We start from the raw sequence: 23,148 nt of genomic DNA on the forward strand, positions 1-23,148 counted from the left end.
TTGCGCAGAGTACCGGTATCATCGCAGCATCCGTGGCGTATATGTAAATGTAACGGGCGTTCACATAGCATATTCATTTGTAAACATGATGAACGAACGAGCACGATGCATGTAAAGAGATATATGTGACACATCAAATGTAATTAATTAAATAAAATTTTTTGTTACTCGCTATTATGTGCATCTACTCTAGCTCGCAAACTATGCTGTTTCCTGATACAGTAGCTTTTCCGAATGGAAATTCATTTTGCGGATATATGTTTTATGACATAAATAATAAATCATTATAAGATGAATAGATAGATACTGCAAATCACGGTTTTTTGGTCTTAACCATCGTAACATTCAATAATCTTCCAAAATGGTAACAGAAGCTTCGTAAAGTCATCCTTTACGTATTGTTCTTTATTGCCGCTTTGAGTAACGCTTGGTCATTGAGATTTGCGTCAAACAATTTAATCTAGAAACGATTACTTATTTGTTCTAGTCGCTAATCACGGCCCCTTTGCTTATTTATAGACGTATAGAAAAGCTTTATTTATTTTATTTTATTTTATTCATAAGCAAGCCGTAATCAATAATAATACATATTATTTCAGGCTCTTGTCAAGCTTATTCATAATTACTATTAAAAGGATAGTAATTTTATAATAATCATAGTAGCTGCACGAATTTTGCTTCTGAAAAAGAGCTGAAAAAAAGCATTCGACGACATTAATACAATGTTCATCATCAAGTCCATCATATTAAAATCTATTTGACCACCAGTTAAGCTCAAAGTTCTTGCACAAGGTTGAAAGTTATACTCATTTAAAACCGTAAAAAATTTAATTAATAAAATAGCAATAAAAAACATAGATAAAGGATAAGGATTATGCAAGAAAATAGTTGTTGAAATCAAATTGAGAAAATTCAGTAATATCATAAAAAGCTAATTCTTTAAAAAAGTTTAACTGAGAAAGCATGAAAATTTTTGCTGTCTAAGTTTTGGATATTGGGTGGAAGTTTATTCATAAGTTGAATACCATTTGCACTTCATCTCAATGTCTCAACAATATTTCATTTACTTGTAATTTAGTACCATAGCACAAAATTCATCCATTGTATTGATTGAATTTAATTTCTTCTCGGTTGTAAAAGTTTGATCAACTTATTCACGAACCAACAGTTACTGGATTAGATTTTATATTGACTTTGCTGGATTTTGCAGTGTAGTAAACATATTAATTCAAATACCTTTAAATGATTCTCTGCATTATAATATTTGATTTAAATAAATGTAGATTTTTTCAAAGTTACAGAAATCGTGTTAATTAAGTGTGCAAATTCATTTTTGGTCACACAATCTAGGCGGTTATATTCTACTTCATCATATTGAATACAGAACAATATTTTTTTTTGTTCGTTATCTTGAAGCATTTGTTAAAAAATATAGTGTAGTATAATGGTATGACGGTTTTGCAAACTTATGGCTTTTCCATTACTATTTGTTACACTAAATACTTGATTTCATTTGTCAAAGTCGTATAATTAAATTTTTAATTTGGTAATAATGACTGTCCTACGTAAAGTACATATAAAAATTATAGAGTAAAACATATTTTCAACCATGTTATTAATAAAATTATGTTATAATAGTGGTTCAATAGTATCAATTATTTTTCCATTAGATTAATATTACTTGCATGATAACTGAATCGTGATTTGGGACAGATTCTGCCGTAAAATGGACCAATTTTATGGTAAAGCTATGTTACGTAGCATTTTTTCATATAAAATAGTGCTAAAAAATTTTCCAAATGCTATGTTTTTTGCTTTGTCAGTCGAGTTTTACACAAAAAATGTAACTTCGCTCATATGTTATTATGCCACATCATAAAGTTATAACATTCTTTTTTTTGACGTTTGTGCTTTTTCTGGTTTAGGTTTCCAATTTAAAACACCTGACTGCACAGCAACCACATAGCTATTTGACAGTTTTTAGTACCACTTTATATGAAAAACGCTACGTAACATAGCCTTGCCATTACATTGGTCTACTTTACGGTAGAATCGACTATATATATATATTATCGTATGAACATTACTAGGTCTATGATACCTGAAACGATGTAACGAATGCCTACTACAGATTTCAGCTGCAAATGTTTGCGAAACTTATGCCTTTGCATGAACAACTGTGGGTTTACGCGAATCATTCGTATCCGATGTTCTGTTTCGAGTTGCTCTTAGACCCGGAGTACGCATAAGTTCAGAGTGTTTGTGCGAAATTAATTTTAACAAATCATAGTTTGAATTGCTTTGCCACTTCTCCTCTCTGACTGCAAGTTTTCGTATAGTTATTCTGTTTCATATGTAATATAGAGAGATGATTATTCTCTAATGGCGAAGGCTTTGATGGTGAACTAAGAGGTAGTTGAAATAGATTGTTTTGTATAAACCTAATGAAGCGTTATCAAATTATAAAGTTTAATTCTATCAAGTGGGAGTTTGAGTTTTACCTTGTTTCTTTGATTGCATGCCATTCAGATACATATGAAATAATGTTCTTTTATCATATAAGCTCATTATCGATTGAAAATTGTCCTAGTCTTTAGAAAATCTCTACCATATAGCTCAAAATTGCATTACTAGCTCATTTTTATAACTGCCATATATAAGGAATTTCTCAAATACTTACATGAATTATTTTATGGGAATGTGATGGGGCTAATCAAAACGTGATCGTAGGCGATATATGCTATATAAAACCCATATAATTTTATGAGGACTTTCTTATTAGGAAATCTCTGTAATTTGCCGGGCTTCAAGAAAAAGCTCTTCGTAATAAGCTTTTAATAGACCTCTAGAAGTGACTGAATGTCACAGTTTTAAATCTTCAGATATTTCTTTAATGATTGTTAGTTTTACTTAAAATACATATAAAATGTATGCAATAAATGCAATTTAGATAATTATTTATTTAATTACTATTTTATTGACTTATTTTAAAATTGTTGCAAGGTAACGAAAAAGAATAAGTAAACGTACTCTTCACTAGTAAGGTATCTTCGTAACTTCATTACAATCTTATTTTTTGCAATCTCAATAGATTCAAATATCCATTTACAAACCAATAATAATCTAAAATTACATCTTTGATAAAGGCGACTACTAGATTTTATGAGTATTGGACTTATATTGCTTTGGTTAGGTTATAATTATGTTGTCAAAAGTGATCACAAAACAAAGATTTGAATTAACTACATTTTTCATGAAACCTGATTCATGAATTTTTTATGCAATAAACCACTGTCTATCACAAACTTAACTTTTTTTAATATCAATCAGAATACAAAATTCTATGAGCTATTTGGCTTAATTCGTTCGCTCAACACACACTCTCAATTATAAACATATTAGAAATGGGTAACTCACTCCGGAGTTACCACTCCGATATAACTCCTCCCTTGGAGTGAATCCGAGGAATGAATCCGAATTAACATGTGCAGATATTTGCTCGAGATTTTTTACTAATACAAAGATTTAGGTCGAAAGAAGTGGTCTTACATCCAGGTTTAGGACTTTTCAGGTATATAATGTCTCAAAATAATGCTATTTTGTATTCTGCATTCTGTATACGATAATGTGTGTCCGTAAATGAGCTGTTTCAATGGTATACAACCAGCTAAAAAATATTCAGTATTATATTATAACTTTTACACAATTATGATTTTATAATTGTGTAAAAGTAATAGAATGCTAATCAAACTACCTGATGTATAATTAATTCTCGAAAAGGAAATAATAAAAGAATGTGAGGTATTATTATTTTGTGAAAAATATTATACACAAAGATTTGTTCTTACTTCATATATAAAGTTCACTGCATTATTCATATAAAAAATCTCTTCAAAAATAATTACAAAATTGATTTTGATTCCCAAGTTTTTTGTCAATTTGAGATTTGTATGCATATTGAAATGCATAAAATCGTAATTGTTATAAAAAATGAACAAAAATGTTTGAACTATTTGTAAAGTATTTCCAAAGTCTTAATAAATCCTTATTAGATAACACCACACTAGAGAACACATTTGTGCCAATTATGTTTTCAAAGTTGTCGGAGTCATGGAGTTGTTAAGTGGATATAACTCCTCTCTGAAGCGGAGTCAAATCATAACCGATCCGGCTTCGGATATGATAAGCCCATCTCTAATACATATGATATTATTGTGCTAGATTTTAATATATCAATAGTTCTCACTCTGAGTGATCCATTGCCAATTCTGGCAATTTCTTCAAAGAAGTTGCAATGTTTATAATTCTGAATATTGTGTATGGAAAACTGTTTTTCAGTCTTCTGAATTGTATTTATACTTATGTCAATTAGATGTCTTAAGTGAAAAAGTGATATTTGTGTTATATTGATGTATGAAAACATTTTTGCTAACTGTTTCTTTATTTATTATTTCAGAATACCGAAAGAATGAAAATGTAGAGAACCGTGTAAGCTGTGATTACAATAATTATCCTCAAGAAGGCAAAGTATGCGACGTGCCCGTTGACAACTGGTCGCCATGCACGGCCGACAACCAGTACAACTTCCACAGAAGCGCGCCTTGCATATTTTTGAAACTCAATAAGGTAAGAAAAGGCACCGATTTCGAATAATTTGTTATAAGAACTTAGTATATTTTACACTGCCCGATGCTCATTTTAGCCATTACTCATCAACATGTTTGTTTTTATCGCAATGTCTCTCAAAAATATAAAATCAACACTCGTTAATAACTACTGGAAAAGGGTATTCATAGCATCTATATGTGTATTATAGCAAACATATTTTTTCAATGTTTTGATCGGCGTCGATCTGGATAAATTAATTGGACCGGATCTAGCTCGCTGATTGAATTTTTTTCCCCTGGCATTTAGTAAAATGAATTTAACATAAATGCTTACTTTAACATGTATATTTGCATGTTAGTGCAAACAAATTTTAATAAACTCAAACAAAATTATGTCATTTTTATACAAAGTACTTACACACCTCTATCTAATTTACTGTATATAGCCGATTGGCGTCTAATAAATAAATAAATAAATAAATAAATAAATATTTTCAATACTTTTGAAAAAAACTTCAATTTATATCATGTCGCTCTATTTTTCTCGTAACTTACAACCAATACAAAAAACTCAACGAAAATAACTCGATTTCAAAAATAATTAACTGACATAGTAAACTTGTAATTTATGATTTTTTCTCTTATTGTTAGATACGGTTTATGATAATTATCATCATAAATATCATAAATTATTTGTTAAATATAATCTTTATTATCAATTATTAATCATAATTATTGACCAAGTTAACAAGCAATGAAAAAATACATCTTTATTATAATATTTTATTGTTTCTTAATGCGTATAGGTTCTTTTTCACAAGCTTTATAATTGCAATATATAATAATTAATCTAACGAGTAAACAAATTAAACTTTAGTAACACTTAATAGATGGAGCTAACAAATCTACTTTTTGCAATTTAACGATTCAAGTCTAATATTCTCTTCATTCGAGATAACAATGATTTTTATTTAAATTAGTTAAGTCCATTTATTAGTGAAAAAGTAGATATACTTTTGAATACTTATGAGCGAATTTTGAATTGGATATATGATCAAATATTTTCTATCAAATCAAGAAAACCACATTCTCAATAAACTGCAATAGAAATAGTACATTACCAACTGAAAAAAGAACTGTTACTATATCTTACAAAAACAATATTTTATTTAAGATTAAGTCAAGATATGAAATATAGAAACTTAGTGTATTTTATTAGTAACTCTAACTTTCATGTTATAAATGTGTAAATTTTAAAGTACAATATTTTCTTATTAAATAGATGGATTTAAAATAAAATAGAAATGAATAAATTTAATAAATAAGCAAAAATTAACCTTAAATGATGTGTTATAAAACTATTCGTTGATGCCCCACTTTGGGTTAGAAATTTTATTCTAGAAGATCAATAATCAGAAATTGTAGGATAAAGTAGCTGGAAAGTCAGGTAACGACCAAGACTCTAACTTTTGCGACGGGAAGATATATTACATTGAAAAAAAACTGTTATTTTATCCTAAATCTTCTATATCTATCCTTTATATGTCGCCTGTAGTTGAATAGAGAATACTATCATTGATTTTGCAATTTAGTATGTACCATTAATATTAAAGTTCTATTAGAAAAATATAACTTCAATTGTAAAATATTTCCAATAACTAGATATGGGGGTATGCTCTATATTCAGCTGGCGTATTTATAATATGAGCTATCCGTTGCGCTTTTTCTTCAATTATTCATGAGAACCATTATCGTGAAGGAAAAGCTCGCTTGTTAGTTTCATTTTATATCTGGAAGCATCACAATAATACCGTAATACTACGTCATTTATATCTAGAAATATGAATATATTTCGTTATAATGGACAGGTATATAATCTGAACACTTTGATGTGATATCTACAACGTACATTATGGAAAAAGGGGTCGTTGTGATAGAAATAGTTGGGATGATTGAAACTTATTAGCAAACTTACTTTTTTTAACTTGTGTAGGTTTGTTACAAAAAATATGATTTTATGAAAACTTTAATAGCTGCTCTTAAAATAATTTTTTCTAGAATATCTAAAGTTTTTCTTTTTCAACTACGCTATGAAGAGTGCGCTCTTGTTGTTGCGATTCATTTTCGGATTTCTATTTTTTTAATATGTTAATTGTTATATGGTAAGATGATATTTGTGTTGTAAATGTATCTAATCGTATTGTAAGGCTCGTAATTCTATCTAAAAATAAAAATAAAATATATTGTCTGTAGACGACCGATGGCTTATAAGAAGCCCTCGATTTGGAAACATTTTTAAACATGATAAAGTCTGATACCACTTTATTTTTTTCTGCCTGCTTTTCGCGTATACTTTCATCTACTATTTACTGTAAATTGTACCTTTTTTCACTTTATTGTCCTCTGCCTTAAGGAAATTCATGTTTACTCTGTTTTCACATTTTTTCCACTTGTTTATTTTTTCATGAAACAGTTTTTATTAATTTACTGTTTTTTCATTCTCTTATACAATTATAAACACCTCTTTGTAATAAGTATCAATATTCCTTATATATTTTATCAAGTACTAGGATATTTGAAGTTTTTTGAGATGAGAGCTTTTTTCCTTTAGTTTTCAGGTTTTCTTACTAGAACTTCTAAAATAAGCAATGATGTGCGTTGAGTAAAAAATTACTCAAAAAATGAGCAGTTTCACGTTAAGGATCTAATTATTAACATCAAATCTGATGTATTTCATACATGTTCAATTGCTTTGATTTGATACAGCAGATTTGCTTGAATGATGGAGCTATTTCAAATAATCGTGTGAAATTAACAAGCTGAAAAGTTCTTTATTTTATTAGAAATTTGCATTGCCTGGTGAAATCTCTCTTTAGTTCACTTGATATTAGTCGAGAATTTTGAAGATTTTCAAACGTGTTTTTACTCTGAAATAGTATGTAACTTTAAATCTTATTAATAGTCTATGGCAAATCTAACTGTTAAGGCAAATTTTCAGGTTGCATTTATAGCATACAGGCAATTTCATATTAAATGCCATATAGTATGAAATTGCCTGTAAGTTGTTGTTTTTTATTATACAGAAATCACAACTCACGAGTCTTATGACCTGTTATGATGATATTTCTTAACTACGTAGCTTATTTTAGAATGCTATTCAACGGTTGGCCTATCTATGTTTAACATATTCTTCATTAGAATTATTTTATTGCTGTAGCCTAAGGATATATCGAATCTAGTATGTTTTGATAAGGCCCCAGATGTTTTGATAAGGCCCCAGATGTTTTGATAAGGCCCCAGAGTTCTAATCGGTAATCCACTCTGAATAAGTGATTTTTGATTACATTTTATTTTATGACATTTTATTTCAAATGCCCTGGGTCAGACTTTATTGTTCGTACATAACTTTTTTGAACAGCAATCAGAACTTGAGTCCTATAAACTGTTGTGCTAATTTGACTTATGTTATATTTAATACTAGTCTATTCTACAGATGGCAACCCAAACAGTTGTCCTATTTCTGTGTGACAAATTGTTATTACAAAAACTGTAATTGGGCGAATATTTCATTAATGCAGAAGTTTTTTAAGATGCTCTACTGATTAGATGTTTTTTAATATTTATATAACAGAAATCAGAACTTTACGTCGCATAAGCTGTTAGGCTAAAACTTTTCCTCACCTCGTATTTCTAGATGGTAACCCAACAGTTGATCCATCTATACTTAAATATTTTAGTATTAGAATTTATCTAATAGGGCTGACTTATGATTCAGTATGATGCAGCTTTGCCTCACTCCCTTTGTAACATATTGCTACCTATATTTCCAAGTAAAAACCGTAGTCACTACTTACATAGGGCTCGCCCGTAGGTAAGCGAGTAAGCGGTTAGGAGCGACGGGACTTGTTTCAGAGGTCCCGGGTTCGATACCCACTTCGAGCGGCCTGTTGTCAGGCAGCAGTGACAACGATTTTTACTTGGAAATATAGAAAGCAATATGTTTCCAAGTAATAACAGCCCTAATGCGGCATTGCTGCACCAATTAAATGCATCACTGTTAAGGTAATTGTAATAATAACAGTTCAGCACATAGAGATGAGACAACTGTTTGGGTTGTCATCTATAATAAAACAAACGTAGTTTGTAACATATTAATCACAACAACTCATAGAACCCATAAGTTCTGATCGCTGTTCAAATAAATTAAAAAAAGCTACTTACATAACATATTGTCGGTTTTGCACCTTATAAAATTTTGTTTTGTTGAACTTCGCCCATGGTTAGGTAATTAAATTCGTTTTGATATCGCCGGCTCCATTAATATCAAAACAATCCATTTTGCTTATAGATTTCCTTTTTGTATTGTTATCCACAGAAGAATGAATCAATCATAATGCCTTGTTCGGAAATTTTCCACAATAGTACTTTGAAATCGATTGACTCGTTGTTTACTCTTTGTAACCACTAACACACATAGTATGAACCTACCGGAAGATAGAAGAAACCCTCGGTGTGATAGTGGCCTAATCTAATACAAACCTTAATATATAATGCATGCGTGCTACACGACACACCGGCTTTTGACATTTGCAATCCGGCCGTACTCTTTCAAGGCCACACTTCTATTTCCGAACTCTTAATAATGTATTCACTAAAAGGAGAGACCAGACCCCCGGCAGCTTAACTCCAGTCACGCTGCGCTATGGCTGCGAGCTTCCGTATAAATCAGGCAACGGAAACCTTCATTACAACGGCCATAATAATATTTTATAATCTTTGCTTTTCATTTAGCAATTTGTATATAATGTATTCAACCTATTCAAATAGGAAAAATACTTTGCAACTGACTCTACAATTATAGCTACTGGAGTTGCAATGCATTGTTTGCACTCCTATTTAATTGGTTTACTTTTATACATTTGAAATATACTACTAAAAATAGTACTGAAATGTACACTAAAATGTACGTAATTTTTAACACTCCTAGAGGTCCTAGATTCGATACCCGCTACGGGCAGCCTGATGTCGAGCCATTGTGACAAATATAGATCGCAATATGTTTTCAAGTGAAAATAATCCGGCATTGCTGCAACAATAAAAAAATCATCATTGCAGAAATTGTAGTAATGAAACTTATGATATAGAGATGGGACAACTATTTGTGTTACCGCCTATAAAACGGGCGTAGTTAGTTAAGTCAAATCATCTCAAAAGCTTATAGAACTCTTAATTTCGATTTCAAATTAAGGGGCACACCTAGTGTGAAATTTTCAAAAAATCGAATTTTATTTTTTCCATATTTCGATGGGTTGTACCTTTAAAAACAACATACTAAAATTTTAAATCGATATCTTAAATAGTTTTTGAGTTACAACCATTTAAAAAAGAATATATAGTATATAGTATAACGATCATTTTTTCGGCGACGCCAGAGATCGCGTATCATTTCAAAAATATTTAAAAATTTTACTGTGTATTCTCAAAACATGTTTAAATAAACCTTTAAAATTTTTAATACATGGATTCACTAGTTTTTTATGTTTTAATTCCCAAAAATGGCTTTTTTTTAGGTTGTCACACTTGGTGTGCCCCTTAAGAATTAAATTTGCAATCTCAAATATAGATCACAATTTGTTTCCAAGTGAAAATAGCCCGTATCTGGTATTGCTGCATGTACAAAAAAATGCATCATTATTGTAGTAATCAAATTCATCACATAGAGATAGGATAACTATTTCGGTTACATCTACAAAATCGACGTGGTTAGTTATATTAAATCAAATCATCACAACGTATGGGACTCCTAGTTTCTAATCTTACATCTCAACATTAGTGAATAGTGCAAGAGTTTCCAAATTTTATCCGCCTCAGGCAGCCCTATGTCAAACAGAAGTGACACTGGTTTTTACTTCAAAATATAAGAGCAAATGTTTAGTGAAAATAGCCCTTACCGGGAATTGCTGCATCAATAAAAAAAATTCAGCACTACAAAAATTGTAGTATGAAGTTTATCATATAGAGATTGGATAACTACTCGGGTTACCATCTATAAGATCGACGTAGTTAGTTGAGTCAAATCATCATAATCACCACAAATTATAGGACCCCCAATTTCTGATTTATAACTTAGTATTCTTGATTAGAGGTACGGGATTTCAATCAAAGGGCCTGGGTTTGATACCCGCTTCGAGCAGCCTGATTTGAAGCAGTAGTGACATCTGTTTTCACTTGAAAATATAGATAACAATATTTCCGAATGAAAATAACCCTTACCCGGCATTGCTACATGTATAAGAAAAATTTATCACTATTACAAAAATTGTAATAATAAATTTATCTTATAGAGATAATACATACGTTTGGCTTTGGGTTTGGGTTTGAGTATCCGTAAAACGACCCTTAATTTCTCATTGATATTCCAAATATATATAAAAAGAACTTCTTTTGTATATGTTGAACTTACATGTGGGCAATACATTAATAGAGTAAATTTGAGGAAAGTTTTAACATACTTGCTTATACATACCTTTATCATAACTTTCTAAATTATTTTAGAACTTCTAACTAGATATAACTTTTTGCTTTTTATTTTTTACCTTGTTACATATAAAGTACAATTGATCAGAATATTGTGCAATAAAATAATTATTAAGAGTAAATATATTCCGATGATTTATTTTACCAATAAAATGTATTGAAAATAAAATATAAATTCATGATAACCAATATAAAGTAACTCTACTTATAGGATACGAAACTCGTAATAAAAGAAAGTCGAGATTTATACATGATTCAGTAGGTATATTGCAATAAAAAAAATATTCTTACTATAATCACAAATAACAGCAAATAATTAAATGAATAGTATCAAGGAGAAAATTTTATAATTTTGATTTAATAAACAAAAAAATATAATCTTAATTACCTTGCTATCGCATAAATATATTTTAAATGATTTTACTTTACTTTTTCGTGTTCTAAAGAAGTAAATCACATAGAACTTAGTGTCTTCTTAAGCTCAATTTAAACGTCCTATAAATAGTTTTATATATAAGAAACTATGTATATTCCTTATTAAAGCGCAGGTGATATACGTGAACCTCGTGTAGGTTACGGCAATATAGTATTCTAAATACCTCATTTTGAAAGTTATTCGAATCGTATTTAATTTGAACACGTAATAAATGTTTTTATACCCTAAACGGAAACACATTTATTTCACTTCCCACAGGTGAAGGAAGATATCTGTGAGATTAAACTTTTTTGTGTGGTTTGCAATTCTGCGTATGGAGTAGTATATTGCTAGTTATATTCTGAGCTGAGAGAAATTGCCTTCAGCATTGGAAGATATTAAAACATATTGCTTTCCACTTCTTGGAACTTTACACCTTAGATATCAGTAGAAAAGCATTTTCTGATCTGAACCAATTCTTGAAGTTTTCTTTAGTTATATATTTAGTTAATAACACTTTTTTATTGTGAATTATAATAGAAGGATGATCTCTGAATTAACGCAAAACACATATCCTAATTTTTTACTATTTTCTATTTTTTTAATTCTTTTTCAGTTTCATTTGTCTTTCTAGTAGTAGTTTCAGTGTGAATTGATACATATAATTACTCCGTTTAATTGTGTACTTGTATTAGTAGAAAAATTTGTACCTTGTTAACATATATTGTAATTTCAATGTACATGTCTCTACGTATGACACTAGATATCATCGAAATTATTTTTAAACGTTTTATACGTTAACACGCAACTATGTCAACGTAATAAGTGGTCAAATTATAGAACTCAAGTACGTCATAGTTTTAACACACGCTATCGTATATATTCTATTTATATGGACCTAAATTATTTCACGTGATTTTTTTTCATTTTAAGATTTACGGCTGGAAACCGCAATATTATAACAGCACCGACGTTCTTCCCGAGAAAATGCCAAAAGACTTGAAAGACCACATCGCTAGCGAACGAGGACGCAACCCTAAAACGGTAAGTTAAAATTTTAATTAATATATTATTAAATTTATGTTCAACTTAATTGCAAATTCGATTTGTCATAGGGTAGGGAAGAGCCCAAATTTTGAACAACTATATTGTGAAAACCAAACCAATTATATCACAACAAATAACACATATCAAATAAAACAACCATCTGACTATGTTCAGTAAAACTCCCTCCATAGTTGAAATGTTTTTTTGTTGTTTTTCAAAAAATTTAAATAAGCTATATTTAACAATTATATTAAGGTCTTGTGAACTAAACAACAGTGCTCACAATAAAAAAAAACTAACAACGAAAGAAAATACTTTTGTTGTGCATTTTCAAACATTGGCGTTTATCTACCGATAGCAATGTTGTAAGAATCAAGGTGATGGCTGGTTATAATTTTATTCTCACTACTTTCAGATATTGTTGTTAAAAAATTCTAACTTTGTTTTTGAGAAATTGGTGATGGACATTTTTATCCGCGGACCTTTAAGCACCGCTATACTCTATACAAACTTACTGCTAATTCAAATTTTTTCCTATAAATATATAGAACAAATTACATATACTACACTATAAATTTCATCAAATATATTGTTAACAAATAGGTTTATATATTGAATAAGGTCCAATCTGCATTCACATGACTTGCGCCCAAAAGATTTATTTTTTTGACTTACTGAAATTGGTTTTCCTTACTATGGCATTTGTTTACAAAACCTGACAAAATTTTTGAATTTTTTAATATTTTTGAAAGAATTCAGTTTGTTAAACCTAAATATTTAGTTTTAACTCTTGTTTCATGTCTTAAATGCTCAATAATAAAAATTATTAGTAATGTTTTAATGATTAAGATATATGGTTTCTGTCAAAAATTAAATATATATACGACAATAGGCCCTTAAATTCGTCACAATACATATTAACATTATGAAATACGATTTAATTATTGTTGCCATTGAATGAACCATTTTTTCGCGTGTTGTCATTTGCTAAGAAAATCTTAAATTTCCTATGCAGATAGGGAAAGCATCAGTTTTATTTTTCAAATTAAATTTGGTTTAAGCTATTGAATTATATTGCACTGTATTTAAATTCCGAATTTGTTATATTTTACTATTCAACTTGTTTTATTGATTTAGTCGAACATCAATATAATAAGAAGCCAATAACACGAAATATTTATAACCTATTTTTTACATTCAACAAATACTTTTTAACATTACAAGTATTTTACATTATTTAATTCAGCAATGTATTAAAAAAAATTACATTAAAAATTTAAATTTATTAAATTAGTTCTTCGAAAATAGTTTTCACTGATCTTCCAAAGAAAATCATAATAAAGTTGTTTTGATAATTCGTAATCTTCAAATCTCTGTTCGAAACCTCAAACCTTCGAACTGTATATGAGAATAATGAAGAATGAGATATGAATAAATATTTATTTAACTTCTTTATCACATTCTTTGTTATTTGAATTGTCATATAAAAATTAATACAGTACAGTAAAACTTTGTATAATCTTAACATTGAATTGGCTAAATACTGATTTTGTTACTCCATCGTTCAATTTAATTTTATTTTGAATATAGTATCATTTCACTCTATTCATCGTGACAAATAATGTCGTCGCATAACGTGCAAACAATTTGAAATCAAGGAAGTTCGGGCAAACTTCTGTGATCTGTAACTTGCAATATCTAGACGTAATATAAGTTACTGTTGACCCTGCGAAACACTTGTATTAATAATATAATACGTGATATAACCCAACCTATTCGTGTAATAATTCAGGATGAAATGGATTCCGTTTCATGAATACGGATATGAAGCGCAAATTTTGCATCATGTGGAAAATCAGCTTACAGAGGCTCTGGTATAGAAATCAATAAATTTAGACGTAAGGTGTTTTTTAGGGCTATCAGTTTTTCTTACATATATTTCTTGATAATAGATAAGTGTTAGCAATAATTTTCAACTAAATAATATTTATTAGTGGTTGATATGAAATATTGGTGAATATAGGTTAGTTTCAAAATTAAAATGATTTACAAAACTATAGTCATCGGACATTGATTCTAATTGGACATAATTTCTTCTTCTCACAATCAGTTTCTTAACGAATTGCTAGTAAATAGAATTTTTATTTATTTTTTCTTTAAATCTAATTTTGAATAAAAGATTCTCAACTGCAATAGCCGAGCCGTTAAACTGTCTCTAGGAAGTATCATTGGAAAGAAACTATTTTTATTCCCGTAATAAAAGAAGATATAGAACAACACCTAATTAAATCTTATTTACTTAATAAAATATTTTGAACTCTTTTTATTTTACTTAAATTCACATTTATTTATATTTGCGAATAATAATTTAAATCAGGAAATAGTTTGTTACACATAAAAAAATTCATTAGTATTTTTATTGGCAGATACGTTAGAAACGACATTTACTATAAATAAAATTGTTTTCTGTAACTTTACAATAACAGTAATTATAATATTACAATATATTTAAATTGCAGGGTAAGCAATCCTATCCCTAAATACTGAATATTTTATGTACTCTACAAACTGTAGTTTAAGAACTCCTAACTTTATGAAGTGTAATTAATGAATGTTCTCTATGAACTGTAATTTGCGAATCCCATGAAATCTAAATAATGAATCTCTTGAGAATATGGAACACGTTCTAGTATAAGATGATTTTCTCATATTAAGAAATGCATTGATGTAGCATGTAGATGCATGTAACTAAATCAAAACTTTGAATGAGAGTGATCAACTTAGTTCTGAAGTAACATATTCACCAGTAATAAAATTGATTTAACAGTATAATTGAAAATGTATTATCTTAATGGTTATCCTCATCTAATCTATTTTTTATGTTCAGATGGATACAGTGTGGGTATCTTGCGAGGGTGAGAACCCAGCCGATGTTGAAAATATGGGTGCCATTCAATTTATCCCTCGCCGCGGTTTCCCAGGATTCTACTACCCTTTCACCAATGTTGAAGGATATCTCAGCCCATTAGTCGCAGTGTACTTTGAGCGGCCGAAAGGTAAAAGTTGATTACATTAATTTATCTTAATTATTATATATAACTGCCACATATTAATATTTACAAATTAATGGTATCAAATATTCTTAAATAGTGTTAAATATTATTTTGTTCATATATAATAAAATGATTCCCTCAATCGTGAATTGTCTCATTATCAACGAGCAGATATAGTTAGGCAGACAAAAAAAGTACTGAATTAATTTATTTAAGAGTAGATAATGTGTCGATTGTAAAGTTTCGATTTTAGTTAGGTTATTAACGAATGATTGCAGACTAACTTAGAGACTTTATATTTTTATATATTTAGTCTTAATGTATGAATATCAGGAGTAATAACGGTGGTCTATAACGATTGTTGGTCAATAATATTTAGATTTGCCCTGTCGAATTTTCAGAAGTTAGATTGTCGAGCTAGAAAAAGTTTTGTAGTACTTCGAGTTCCTGATGATTGATATCCTGTCTAAAGATATTACGATATATATGTAAAATTACATTTGGAGATTTGAGGTTGAGCTTTTAGCATTAAATAGGTTTTATGCTATTTTATACCTATTTTTATCTCCTCTGTTTCCAATATTTTCGTAGAAATATTTTTGAATATTATATTCACAGAGCTTTCTAACAAGGATTTAATTAAAAAAACATTTTAACTATATAAGTTTCCTTAAATATTTTTAAATCTTGCCACACATTATAACTAGTTTTTATGCTTTTGCAAATATTTTTTCTGGTATCAGTTTTTACGAAGGAATGATCTTTTTCACACCTTATCCAGGATCATCAGCGCATCATATAGTACATTATAATACGCTCATAACACTGCATATAATTCAAATACAAATGTATGCAAATGAAATGATGCATTTCCATTCACGTAAAAATGTAAAGATGAAAAGAACAGAATTGCATTCATTATGTATAATAATACCTTTGGCCGAATGCCAACATATTCAAGATCTCCTATTAATGCAAAGAGATTTTCCTTCATAGGTCAGTAGCTTTATTGAATCATTTATGTCTGAATCCCACAGCTTTTCCGATGGATTCAATCCGTATCAGATAAAGCGCTCAAAACATCGATATTTCATTAAAGTCAAAAGAAGTTCAAAAACCCACGATGGTAAAAAATATCAGTAGATAAAAAATAAAGGAATCGATTGATATGGTACGTGTATAATAATCAAATTTATAGGTACAATATAAAATTTCCAGGTAGTTAGATATGAGAATTGAGTGGAATCACTATCCGACGTTGAAGGATCCTAATAAGAGAATTTAAGACCGATTCTGCTGTAAATAGACTAATTTTATGGCAAGGCTATGTTACGCGCTTCTCATACAAAATGGGACTAAATACTATCTAAATGCCATGTGGTTGCTCTGCAGTCAGGCATTTTAGATAGAAAAACCCAACCTAGACCTTTTGACAGTACCATTTTATATGAGAAGCCCATCATAACATAGCCTTGCCATAACATTGGTCTGTTTTACGGTAGAATCAACCCCACAATATTCAAATATATATTTGAAACTCACTAAAATACACTAAATGCTTCATTTGGTAAAATCGAATAAATCTGACCCTTAAGACATCGAATCATTACAAGATATTTTATTTCATGTATCTTACGTACGTTTCTAAATTCTAATTCTTCCAGTCGGTTGACAAGTGTGGAAGAACTACCTCGTTTTACACAAAGTTGTATTATCTTTTCTCTAATTTACGTCCTAAAAGTTTAGTCCAAGAACCTATCGCTAATAGTTCCGTCGCAAACAAACTAGAAACAAGAAGGAACAGACGTATAAACGTTGCCTACCTATTTAAGAGATCCCTTAGGAGACAAACTAACAATAAGAAAACTGTGACGAATAATTTGCCTCTGACATAAGATGCTGCTTACAAGGTAGCAGCATTTAGGAAAGTTTAGGAATACACAACTTTTCAAGACCAGCTCAAAGTTTTGTTCGAATAGTAGATATTTTTTAAGCCTAACATCTAGAATGATCATTATGCTCGAATCGAAACTATTAGGTTCCTAAAACTTACTGGGATGAAATGTTAAGGAATGAATCATAGTATGAATTATAATATAGTTTTATAAAACAAAATTGCATTATAAATGCTCATATCTAATAGTGTATTATGTACTTTTAAATACATATATTGATTGTATTTTAAACACAGTGTACCATATAAAATTTCTCGATGGTAAAATTCTATTTTAAAACTACAGCGTTGAATAATTTAAATGCCATCAAGCTACTATCTCAGTAATCGAATTGAATTTCGCAAAGAGAAAAATCACTATTTTTACTGCGCTTCTTCCAACAAAATTTTGATGATGTGGGAATTTTCTTTTTTTTCTTTTATAATTGTTTAATCAGATCATTTCAATTCCTATCGTAAACTGCAATTAAATTTATTCATATTGAAAAATATTGATATTGAATAGTGTAAAATTTAACTTTTCAACATTGAAATTGATTGAATTTTAAACTCAGTGAATAATATAGAATGTTTTTATGCGGTATATTCTATTTTAAAAATATCTCGCGTTGAATGTTGATTAAATCAATATATAATTTTATTATCATGAATGTTACATTTATACAGGCAAATTTAATTTTGAGACAAGGAAAATCACTTCCTCACATCACATCATTTTTACTGTACTTTTTCCAATAAAATTTTAACGGTGTGAGAATAATTCATTTTTTTAGCGTATGATCAATTAGTTGGATCATTTCAATTGTTATCGGAAACTGCATTGTGATGAATCAAATTATGAAGCTAATGCATTTGGAGATATAATAGTAATAGGGATATTTAGCAATAATCACAATGCAAAATAAATCCATTTTTCCTTGCTGTGGATATTTAGTTGCTTATGGGTGTCTCTAAGAAATACTATATAATTAAATCATTGATTTTATTTAATTGGGTGCCCTTAAAGTTCCATAAATTTTGAAGTTCGAATTTATAAATAGATATATTTTCAGATTATTATTAGAAATGAAGTTTAGTTTCTCGTCATTGTGATAGTTTAAAACATGTTATGAATATAGTTATCATCTAATTCTGAGTATCTAAATTTTCTGGAAATATTCAGAACATAATATATTTATAGATGTATAATTTTAAATGTAACCACTCACATTGCTATTGTAAAGTTTCTTCGACCGATCAGATAATTTATCGATCGACTTATAGAAGATCGGCTTATATAATGTCGGATTTTATTATATACATATATATATATATATATATATATATATATATAATTTTGTTCGAGGTTCCTTCATTTGTAGTCCAAGATATAGGCCTAATTCAACCGTTAGTTCGCGCCCGCGTGGTAACAGCGCATCGACCGGCCAGAACACGCTTTGTAGGTCGTGACGTGCTATGTGACGTCATGATTTTGCCCGTTTTCCGATTTTCCAGAAGCGAATTTTCGCGAAGTTTTCCGAGCAACGGAGGGTGGGGATGGATCGAAGCCGGGCGATTGTTCCGAATGGCATGGGGATGGGAGGGTGAAAAAAAATGTTTCCAACCCTCAGAATCGGGTCAGCAGATACTGCTAATGCCAACGATATAACTTTTTATGTTTAACAAATTATTTAGGGTTATCGAAAAATAAAAACTTATTTACTATGATTAAAGACAAATATTCTACTTTTTTTTACTAAGCCCTTAATATTTTAGAGATGTGATTTATTTGGAAAATAGAAGCATGGAATAATTTATAGACGGTATAAGTTTTTATGTTTAACAAATTATTTAGGGATATCGTAAATAAGAAGTTATTTACCATTATTAATGAGCTTTTACTCTTTAAGCTTTCAATATTTTATAGATGTAATTCATTTGTAAAATAGAAGAATGGAATAATTTAACATAAAATTTGTTGCATATCAAGTAGATTATATTTAGCCTCTTATCCTACTAATGATTGCCAATTAAAATCTAAATAATTTTCATCACAAAAGTTCAAGATATTTAATGATACTGTTTCCATTTCAACGACGCAGGCTATTCGTAGTTCATAAAGATAATTTTCTGAAAGAATTATTAAAGTATTATACTAAGCTCAATTTTTTTACCTCCTCAAAATTATTTCAAGTTTTTTTGTGCTTTCTAATACTTGCAAGTCCATATCAATATTAACCCTATATCGGCCAAATTTTTGTCTTACATCCAAAAAAGTTAGGAAAAAAAAATTTAGTAATTCTAAGCCTATATAAGCAAATGGAAAACCAACAATTCTACTTAAACAAATTTTTTGGTATTAATAAATTATGAGACTTTCAAGGAATGCGGTTTATATGAACATGTTGTTTTAGGTGAAAAAGCTTTAAAGGTTCTAGAATCAAGATCAAAGCAACGTTATAGAATTAAGAATTAGCATCATTCTACGAAAAAACTTGTAATTATTTGGTAAAATATTGAAAAAATTGGAATGTGATCCAAAGGTAACGCAGACCCTGTCAATATAATATAGCAAGGGTTCATGATTGACCATTTTATATTTTATTATTAACATGAGTTAGATAATAATTAATAATCAAAAGCATATTTAATGATTTAATAATTATATTTATATTACGACCTCTTCTGATTGTTAGCGTGTAAAGATAACCACAAATGTGAATTTGCCAACCACAATTCACGCGTCAATTAACCCAATAAAATAAATGTACCTTGCAAAATTAAATTATGACGCATGAGTTATGCATATTAATGTACTGGTATTATCTGACAAAGTACTATTTGTATGTGAAAATATTTCAATTCATGCTCGTTCACTAATATGTGCCCACATTCGCTGCGAGTATTGCATATCCTATATAATTACTCTAATGACATTTGAAATCAATAATCACCATCAAAGTCAATATCTGTCTATTTTATATTGCATTCCGCTCGGGTTTTATGATGCATCGTGTTATTTTTAGACTTTTTCAAATTAATCAGTATTTTATAGTGGCATTTATGACGTTTACAAAAATTTCAGTGATGATGGTTATAATCAGTGACGTAATGATGAAACCGATATAACGTACTAAGGTATTTCCGGAAATCTAGGAGGATCTTATGCAATGAATTCCCTTAGGTATTTCTTGTTTGGTGAAGCGTGAAATTATTAATTTCATATTTGATGCGACCCACGGCTGAGTTTCCTGAAATCTTCATAAAGGCGTTTATCATGAATGTACTTTAACTAATTTCTGTAACTATTTGAATTCATTCGATAGTTATTTTCTGTACTTTTTCATAATTTATCGTAATTTCTTATTTTTTACATATTGTATGCAAATTTTGAATTTGATACAAATTTTAATTGACACTATAAAATTTTTCAGAAAATCCTTAATCGAATAAGATATTCGTAGTAATATTTAATTGACCAGTTAGTTATTTTATAAGGATAAATTGGCAGCGCATTTATTCTAAATATGGAACTTCTTTAGTAATGAAACATTTCAGGATTAATTTTTAGTCTATTCTATTCCATATAAAATTATTAACATTTTTGGGTTGAAATATAATAATATTTATTAACAAATCATACGTCTGACTTTATATTCTCAATCTTGAATTTAGAATTGTTTTGGTTCAATATAAAATTACTTTGCATATAATTTTTTTTTCTAATGAAATAGTAATTTTTAGACCTGTCTTGAAATGAGCAAATAAAACTATAGAATACAAAATATGACTTCGAAACTACAAATTCTTCTGAATTTTCTTTGAATAGATTTTGAAAATTGACAGATATTAATGTAACATAAATTTGTTTTTCAATATTGCCTTGGTAGGGCTGTGGCGTAGTTCTATGCCAAGTGAGTTTGGATGATTCTCGAGGCGGATTTTGTAATGGTCTGAATATGTTAGTATTTTATCGTTGATTCTGTCCATGTCGCGGTCTTTATGTTTTAACCAATTCGGTACATACTTTGGGGCATTCAAATTTATTTTGGCATATTAGAGTTTTTATCACCTTTGATATAATGGAAGCTTATCCATTACCTCTGATTGGCATTAATTGTTCAACCAATTACAATTTTGTTTAATGTAGTAGAGATAGATGCGTAAGGCAATACTTTTAAAAAATGCACTCTTGATATTTACTAATTGCTATTAAATCGTTTTCAGTTGGAGTCTTGATCAACATTGAGTGCAAGGCATGGGCGCAGAACATTATCCACGACAGAGCCGACAGGAGGGGCTCCGTGCACTTCGAGCTCATGGTCGACTTCTAAGGAAAGCAGTGACGCGCCGCATCAGACGCTTATCAACAACGATTCATCGGCCGTCTTAACTTTAACACTACCAACGCATAATAAATAAATAGATAAATATAACAAGAAAATACCAAAACATACATCTACATAAATAACATTTACATGATACACGAACATATTACACGACACAAGATCATTCCATCGTCACACAAAACACGCGCTCGCAAAGCGACACTCACTAAACAATCGACATCACATTTACACGACACATTAATAGTTATTATTAAGTACCAAGTGTTTGATTCGAGAGGTGACAAGTAAAACATTTGAAGTTTGGGAAGCACTGGATAGAGAGTCACCTCGTCTAATGTGGATTCACGAGTCGTCGCGTAACCAAAAAATTAACAAAAATTTAAAGTTTTAACTAAATCGTACAAAAGCACAAAACAGTTGTACGATCCTATACATAACATGAAACGTTAGAAGGCAGGGCCGTGCCCAACATAAAAAAATTCCCCCCTCTCCCCTTTAATAAAATAAATAAGATACAATCCCCGCCTCTTAGATATTAATTAAATAAAAACAATTACTTTAAAGAGTTTAAGAATTAATTATGATGATATAATAAATTAAGGTTAAAAAAATACTTAGTCCGTGAGAGAAAGAGAGTTCAACTATAATAAATAAAATAGTTACTTGATTATCTCGTTAACCCGCGCCATAATAGGTGGCAGTTGATTACCGTAGACATTTTGCGCGGTTTTCGGGTTATATTCTGTTTAAACATTTAACAAAAAAGTAGAGGCTGAGCAATTTACTTCGAGTGTTGTAGAGTTATGTAATTAAAATATAAATTCAAATGATAAAAGCGCATATTCCACAAAAACTAAGAGATAAATCATCGATCACACCATACCGTTGAATAATAAAGGATACACAATCTACATGATACATACATACACAACTACACACACACACACAAGTCGTGTCAAGAACGCGAGGAATGCTCTTTTGGGGTTCACAAAATGAAAAAGATATATTAAATTATAATTGTTATAATCTATAACAAGTTCTTGTTACAGCAGTCATCAAATGACGTATTCAGATTTCACATTTTAAGTGGTACATAGTATATGTTCATATTTATAGTGTATAAATTATGAATGTTTCTATTAATCATCTGTATTTCATCTTACATTATTGGCTAAATTGTTGAATGATATTCTGAATACCATTTGGT

At 29.5% G+C, this 23,148-nt stretch overlaps 2 protein-coding genes across 3 annotated transcripts in view; one reads left to right on the forward strand and one right to left on the reverse strand.

Annotated features, from left to right (window-relative positions):
* Positions 1-23,148, reverse strand: part of LOC113378841 (sodium/potassium-transporting ATPase subunit beta-2) — a 406,525-nt gene that overhangs the window by 58,198 nt on the left and 325,179 nt on the right. The window lies entirely within an intron of this gene.
* On the forward strand, positions 3,405-22,347 carry LOC113378195 (sodium/potassium-transporting ATPase subunit beta-2-like). Its single transcript, XM_026618726.1, has 5 exons — positions 3,405-3,408; positions 4,457-4,626; positions 12,493-12,603; positions 15,494-15,662; positions 21,820-22,347. The coding sequence occupies exons 1-5, from the start codon at positions 3,405-3,407 to the stop codon at positions 21,924-21,926; spliced, it is 561 nt and encodes a 186-aa protein (XP_026474511.1). The 3' UTR covers positions 21,927-22,347.

Source organism: Ctenocephalides felis, unplaced genomic scaffold, assembly GCF_003426905.1.
Source record: "Ctenocephalides felis isolate EL2017-DRISC unplaced genomic scaffold, ASM342690v1 CF-g0.4_SCAFFOLD_01886, whole genome shotgun sequence".
Taxonomy (NCBI): Eukaryota; Metazoa; Arthropoda; class Insecta; order Siphonaptera; family Pulicidae; genus Ctenocephalides; species Ctenocephalides felis.